The 7,849-nt window shown below is 38.8% G+C and overlaps 1 protein-coding gene across 1 annotated transcript in view; it reads right to left on the bottom strand.

Moving 5' to 3' along the window:
* Positions 1-1,426: 1,426 nt before the first annotated feature.
* The window catches only part of BEGAIN (brain enriched guanylate kinase associated), a 230,851-nt gene continuing 224,428 nt past the window's right edge, over positions 1,427-7,849 (bottom strand). Inside the window, exon 7 of the mRNA XM_070752205.1 lies at positions 1,427-2,890. Coding sequence (XP_070608306.1) covers positions 1,517-2,890 — 1,374 coding nt within the window. The 3' untranslated portion in view covers positions 1,427-1,516. The remainder of the gene's footprint in view (positions 2,891-7,849) is intronic.

The following is a 7,849-nucleotide window of genomic DNA, read 5'->3' as shown; positions in this document are numbered from 1 at the left end:
GCAGATTTTAGGAGTTTATGTGAGGCACCTGAAGAGCTCTGGATCAGACACAGATCCTAACATGTATTCAATTCTTCAAAAAGAAAATTCCTTCTTGATATTACAGATATTGCTCTAGTCAATAGGGACAATATTTCCTATGATCCTGTATTGAGTGCCTTTAGGCATCTTCCAGATCAATTGGGATTCAAATGTTCAGAATTCCTAGCCATGATCATCAATTCGTTTTCTGAACATGCGATTTAACTATATCTGAATGGTGGGGTGAAGCTATTTTGGAATTCATAAACAGAAATTGGTGGCATCTCCAAATACTACTGTTGTTATAAAGCTGTAATAAATGCAGGGCTTCCTATGAACATGGTTGCTTGGTTTATGATCTTGCATTTATTCATCACTTGAGTTCATTGCAAACATTGTGGGGAGAACTGGTCACCATCAGAGACCATGAGGCTTGGTCTGATGTAGCATAAGTACCATACGTTTTGTATATAGCTTAACCACTGAATACACAGTAACAACATCTTGTCAGAACATCTTTTAATGAGAAAAAAATCAAAACATTTTCACTGGTGCCTTTTATTAAGTAATGCAAAATACAGTACTAGTTGTGACACTCCATGCAGTTGAGACGATATAAATGCAAGCTTACAGAAAAATAAGTGACCAAAGAACCCCTCAATTAATTTTGAGGTAGTGTACAGTGTGGGGAAGTTGAAACACAATGGGACAGACAAACCAAAATATCTGTATCACTTTGTGCATTCATTTCCCCCCAGTTTCTCTCTCTCTCCTAAATACATATGTATTAAATAACTTTGTGGTTTATTTTGATTCAATTTCATTTAAAAATAGATTTCTTTATAATATCACATTCTTGTATATCTTGCACTGCACACAATCTATGTTTTAAAATCTTATAGGGTCTGATTTGTCCTTGCAAAAGTTTTTCCCGTCTTTTTCTCTCTTGCCCCCTCTTTCTCTTTTAACCCTTTCCCTCCAAGAATTTAGGCACATGTGGCCTCATGCACAAAAAATAAATAAGAAACTTACTTGAAGGGGACAAAAAATGTCACTCAAAGTGCTTGAGAGTACTAAGGATAATCTAATAAATACCGTTTTGTTTATAAAAATATATTAGGTTATAAAAGTGGGCAAAGGGTTAGTATCCAAGATGGAAAAGTCATTACTGTATGTGAAAAGTGTCTTGTAATATTTTTATTTCCCTTTATCAGGTTTTATCATTTTTCCTGCTTAAAACCGTGACTATTTGTATATTTTCTCTCTCTGTGTCTCTCTCTCTTTATATACATATATATATGCACACACACACACACACACACACACACACATACATATATGTGTATGTATATATATATAAATGTTTGTGTGTGTGTATATATATATATAAAATATATTCTCAGAAACCTACAGGATACTGGATGTGTCAAATGTGATCATAGTTGCTGTTCTGTCTCATTCTACCTATGTCTTTATTGCAGCTTTGGAAGATGTTTCAATTAAGGAGGGTCCCATACAATTGTGCTTTTGTGAGGCTATCCTTTCGACTTAAGCCTGTACTTCCAGTCCGTTGAAACTGATGCTGCTGCTTGCTATGGAGGCTTGAATGGCTTCCTTGCTCGATGGAAGACTGATGGATCTCTGAAGCCTCCATAGAACTATGGTTGAGGGACTCAGCCGAACTGTTTGGACTCACGTCAACATATTCTCTTTTCAACACAGGACTCCCATCCATGCTTTTGCTACTGCACACCTGGACTGTGATTCTTTCACATTTTTTGTCCCTCAGTTCTTTTGTTTTATAAGAGGGCAACTTGTCCTGCTTACAACTGGTACTCATGTCGATATTCAGACCACTGTCTGTCCTCAGGAAGCAAGAGTCCACAAGTCTACTTTGACAAATATCATCTCCCTCTGAGAAGCTATCACCTTTGTAACTAGCATAAATGGGACTTGACCGACTGTCTCCTTTCTTTATAGGGCTTCTGTAATACTGCTCTGAAAAGCTGCAGGGAGAAAGCCTGCCACTGTTCCTGTAAGAATACGCACCAATATCTTCCACACTAAGTTGTCTCCACTGTCCAGGTAGATCTTCTTCTGACAAATGGGAGTTCCTGCTTTCACTGCGCATCTTCTGTGATGCTAAAGCTTGTTGAGTTGTTATGGCCGAGAAATGATAAGGCTCACTTGCATAAGGTGACATAGTCCTGGTGAAAGTAGGGGAGTTCTCATTGTCATCTGCCAGCTCCATGTGCTGAATAGATTTAGCCTTGGCAAACCTTGGACTCCCCTGCTCATAACCTGAAGATGGCTTTCTTTCAAACATCTCATCGCGGCTGCTCAGGTAAATGGCTTGCTGGGAGGCTGTCATAGTGCTAGCTTGGGCATTCTCCTTCTCCTCGGACGTTACACTAAAGCTGGAGTAGGAACTAGAAGTAGGCAGAGAGGTAACGTATTCTGGGAAAGCTTCATGGGAGAAGCTGGAATGGAAGCCATCTTCTTCAGCTGTGCTGTCGGTGGAATTCTGGGACCTCAAGAACCCAACGCCCTTGACTTGCATGTCTACGCTCTGCCTTCTCTCCCGCCGTCTTTCCTCAGGGCAGTAAAGAGCTGTATCACTGCAGTAAATGTCGGACTTGTACTGAGGTCTTTGGCCAAGTTTTCCAAGAGATTCCTGGAAGGCAAGATCTCTGCTTGATGGGCTTGACATGTGGGGAGAAAGATTGTTTGGATCAGGCTTTTCCAGGACTTTTGCAATGACACAAGTTGGTATATTATCGGCAAACGATGTATGACACAGAGGTACGGAGAGGCTGCATCCATGCTTTTCTAGGTGGAGGCTGACACGTTCCTGAAATTCAGCTGGCAGCTGAAATAAATGTAGGGAAGGAGAAGAAAAATATATAAAAGGGTTGTCAATAATAAGACTTACGATCTAGAAATCCCAGTTACCACATTGAAGCCTACAAACGTGGCTTTTAAAGTGAAAGAAAACAATAATAAATAAAAAGGCTCCTATCGTGAATGAATTATTAACTCATATGGTCAAACATGGCAGATTGTCCAAAAGGAGTTAGCTATTTGTTGTGCGTTTATCTGTTAGATGTTGTCCTGCCTCATAGAGGGAAGATGTTTAACATTCAGATGTTTAAATAAAAGAATATCTTCCCCTTTGTCCTTTTTTGATTGGTATTGATGCATTCATATACCGTACACATCAGTAGTGGGTTCTGAATTAATTTGCTACTGTTTCGCATGTGCATTTGCACATGCGATGCTTCTGCACGTTTGCAGAATTGTCCTGGGTGGGCGGAGTCTCCCACCACCACCGCTACCAGTTCTAAAAACCGATCTGAACCATGAGCAATCCACCTCTGGTACACACAAATTACTGTTAAATAAGACATGTTTCCAAATTAACTATCAATATTAATCTTGAGGATTGCAGGTAGTCTTTTCATTTAATTCCACTGTCAAAATAAACTTGTTCCTGTAACATAAAGTTATTCCTCATTGACATGACTATGAGCAATAATGTCAAGCTAGGTTGAAGTAGCCACTTAAAGGGAGAAACAGCAATTCTTATTCTACTGGCAGAAGCTGACTGGGCTTGCAATGGAACCTGTTTTTTGTTTTAAATGCCCAAGTAGCAGGCAAGTCCTGGATGCACAGGGAAGATTGTGCGGCATGGAGAGTGCTGTCCTCCATTTGAAACTTAAAAGAAACAGGAAGGAAGCAATACTCCACGGCCTGCACTGGCTGCCGATTGGTTTCTGGTCACAATTCAAAGTGTTGGTAATGACCTTTAAAGCCCTACATGGCATTGGGCCAGAATACATCCGGAACTGCCTTCTACTGCACAAATCCCAGCGGCCAATAAGGTCCCACAGAGTTGGCCTTCTCCGGGTCCCGTCAACCAAACAATGTTGTTTGGCGGGCCCCAGGGAAAGAGCCTTCTCTGTGGCAGCCCCGGCCCTCTGGAATCAACTCCCCCCAGAGATTAGAACGGCCCCCACCCTCCTTGTCTTTCGCAAATTACTCAAGACCCACCTTTGTCGCCAGGCATGGGGGAGTTAGGATATTCCTTCCCCTAGGCCATTACAGGTTATGTATGGTATGTTTGTGTGTATGTTTGGTTTTTATAATAAGGGTTTTTAGTTGTTTTATTAAATTGGATTGTTACATGTTGTTTTTTATCATTGTTGTTAGCCGCCCCGAGTCTGCGGAGAGGGGCGGCATACAAATCCAATAAATAAAATAAATAAATAAAAAATAAAATAAACCACACACAGCAACCTGAAGTGTCTCTTCCAATTTGCTTAACAAGATGCCCTAAATGTTGGACTCGGTAATGGCTCTGAGCATAAAGTCCAAATGACAAGAATAAGACTTCGGTACAGCTGTACTACAACAAGGCCAAATGTAGCTTTCAGGGAAAAGCCTTCATCCCAGAACCACAATAAATCAATAGGGCAGAGTTCTACGGTAGCTAGATCTTCTTCTTGTAAAGAAGCTTTTTGCAAGTGTGATGTGCTAATGGAATTGACTTCTAACGAAATGCATTCATCTTGATAATCAGTCACTGTCAACATAAAGGCAAGTTACAGCACTCAGCAAAGAAAGCAATTTAGAAATATTTTGATATGGCCATACTTTTTTTTTTTGCAAGACAACTCAATGTCCCTGATCTCCCCCCCAAAGCCCAATCTTATGGTATATGAACATCTGCAGCACAGCAGTATGCACTTCACACGCACTGCAACCATATTCTTCCTAGATTATGAAGCCATGAAAGCAGATGTTCTCGTTTTCTCAGCTGTAATTGAAGAAAGACATGGTGACAAAATATGGAACCTAAAAGCTAATTTTGGGCCCAGAAGTGCAAAGACTCCCATACTCATTTTTTGTGACTCCACAGAATTAAATTTCCAATCCTACAAATAGTTTTGCTTGAAAAACAAAATACACCACCATCATCAGTGATACATACAGCCTGGCAAAGATACATAAAATGGTGCTAAAATTCAGTGATTTGGGATTGTTTTCAGAATTAATTTGTGAAGGAGGTCTATCTGGGTGATTAAAAAGCAAATTATATTGACTAGGGATGCACAATTTTATTGATGCAATTCCCCACGGGATTAGATTCCAAGGTTGCACTAGATCTCACTAGTGAATCATGACCTCAGCAGAGTGGGGAAAAGAAAAATGTCCTTTAAGCATTTTTAACTCCTAGCAACTTCAAGATTAGGTACATATGGTACCCTTGGCAACAATATGGATTTCCCCCCCTCCTCTTAAGATACTTTTTCCAATTCCCTATTTAACCATAGCTTTGAGATTTCCTTGTGGTCTATCCAGATAGTAATCAACTCTGACTTTTTTCTCCCTATCAGTCAATTGATTTTTTTGCACCTCTCCTATTGTGTTTGTGGAAAATATGTGCTTGGTCAACGATGGCGAACCTGTGGCACAGGTGCCACAGGTGGCATGCGGAGCTATATTTCCTGGCATTCATGCCCTTATTTATTATTTTTATTTTAATTATTTTATTATTGATTGATTTTGTCCAATACAAAATGAGGGTTTTAGTGGGTATACACATAGTAGAATATATAATGAAGGTTATAGAGGATATACTCATAGTAAAATATATCTAAGAAAGAATAGAAGAGAAAATATAGGAATAAAACATATCAATGAAAGAATAGAAGAAGAGATATAGGAATAGAAGAAAGGTACAGGAGATATAGGAGACCAATAGGTAGAAACTCACTACTGGGCAGTTTTGCCACAAACCAAAATTAACACCAGTTTCGGGGGTGGGGTGCGAAGAGTAATAAACTATGGTCAAGGAATCTCAGGGGGCTGCAAACACTGTTAATCCAGGTGGTTGTAGTCATACAGAAATGTAGTCATGTCACTACAAGAGGGGGATACCAGAACTGTGAAACTAGGTTGTAAGTCCTTTTAGAGGTGATGGTCCATCATAAGTTTGATTGATTGTTAAGTGACCAGTCGTAAGTTGAGGGCTGCTTGTTTCAGTGCGACACAATGCTTTAAATTGTAGATTTTGAGGGATTTTAGGATTATTAAAGAGTGAAACAGTTGCAATAATACAGAAAACTTAAATTTATGGTACTAATTTAGCCGCCCTGAGTCTTCGGAGAGGGGCGGCATACAAATCTAAGTAATAAATAAATAAATAAATAAACTTAAATTTCCCCTTACCTATCCAAAAAGGTTGAAAACATTTATCTTCTCTAATTAGAAAGTGTTTTGGATACCAGAAGAGGGCACATGGTCATCATATGTGGATGTGACCAAATGTGTATTCTAGGAGTTCTACAAATATCGATAGCTAGGCATATAAGTGGTTTCTTTTCTTTTAATACACAACCTGGGATAGTTACTAACTGTGGAATCCTTGGTGCTCTCTGAGCTTGGTTGTTTTTTTGAAGAATTTTCACTACCAAACTAGGCAACACCATCAATTAATAGTTATTAACACAATCCACAGGATCTGCTATACTGCTTTAAATAAAATTGGGAAACATAAAAAAATAGCAGTGTTTAGTGATAGCTATCCTGTTCTATGGTATATAAGGAAGGCCTTCCTCTTATTAAAAATAGCTTATTTGTGATTTAATTAATAGGTATTTATAATAATATGCATCTTAGTTAAGTTTCTTGCTATCTATACTCAGAGATAGCACAGTGAGAAAATAAGAACCATCATAAGTCTTGCATCAAAGCAAGTCAATTTCCCAATATTGAGATAATGTCAGATACTTAACACATGCTCTTGTATTATTTGCTATTTTCTGGATTTTTATATTAAAATTCATTTAGGGGCTCAGTCTGGCAGTAAAGCTCTTCTTTTTTTTTCAGAATGGGAGAATAAGAATGATCAATGAATTTGCTTTGGTACATGAATATGTCAAGTTAAATCTTAAACACCTATTCATCTTTAAGGAGTAAAAGTCAGAGACTGAGGGAAAGACTGAACTAGGGGCTGAATTCTTCTTTATTTTTATAGTGTTATGGTGTCACTAACATTTGACACACCTCTTTGCAATATTGTTTCCTTTCCATTATGTGAAGAAGTTTTGGTAAAACTAAAACCTCACCAAGTTCCTAAGAGGCGTACAAAAGTGCACCAGAGTGCCTACCGTCCCCTGTCCTATTGTCTCTCCTATATCTCCTATAACTTCTCTTCTATACCTATATCTTTTTCTGCTATTCTCCCATAGTTATATTTCACTCCTTTATTTTCTCCTCTATTCCCTCTTTAATACATTCTACCTAATTATATCCTCTAAAAACCCTCATTGTATATTATTGTGTATTGGACAAAACAAATAAATAAAATAAAATAAATAAATATGTTTATGATTCCTGAGAAAGTGTGACAATATGTCTTATACCTGGACCATCCAAATATTGCTTTATTCTTTTTGAAGACTTTGCAAATCTGGATGAGAAGGAACAGTCTTAGGCCCAATTCTGACGAGACCAAGTGACTGAATAATTCAGGCCCTCTGGCCCTGGGGTGCTTCCTTCTCTCATTTTGGGTGGAGCAGCATACTTCCATTTGAGAATGGGACACAATCTGCTATATTCACAATATCCATCTAGTGCATTGATTGCCCTTGCTCCTCAACCTGAAGGCCCTTCAGACGATCACTCATATCATAATCACCTTATGATTACAGTGTTATAATGCGCTCAGCATGACATTGCTCTGGAAAACCACTCAGAAGCTACAACTGTTCCAAAATGGGACAGTATGGGCAGTAATGAGCATGCCTCAATATGCCATGGGACC

The sequence above is a fragment of the Erythrolamprus reginae genome, chromosome 1 (assembly GCF_031021105.1).
Source record: "Erythrolamprus reginae isolate rEryReg1 chromosome 1, rEryReg1.hap1, whole genome shotgun sequence".
Classification (NCBI taxonomy): Eukaryota; Metazoa; Chordata; class Lepidosauria; order Squamata; family Dipsadidae; genus Erythrolamprus; species Erythrolamprus reginae.
This window is presented reverse-complemented; position numbering and strand designations above follow the sequence as displayed.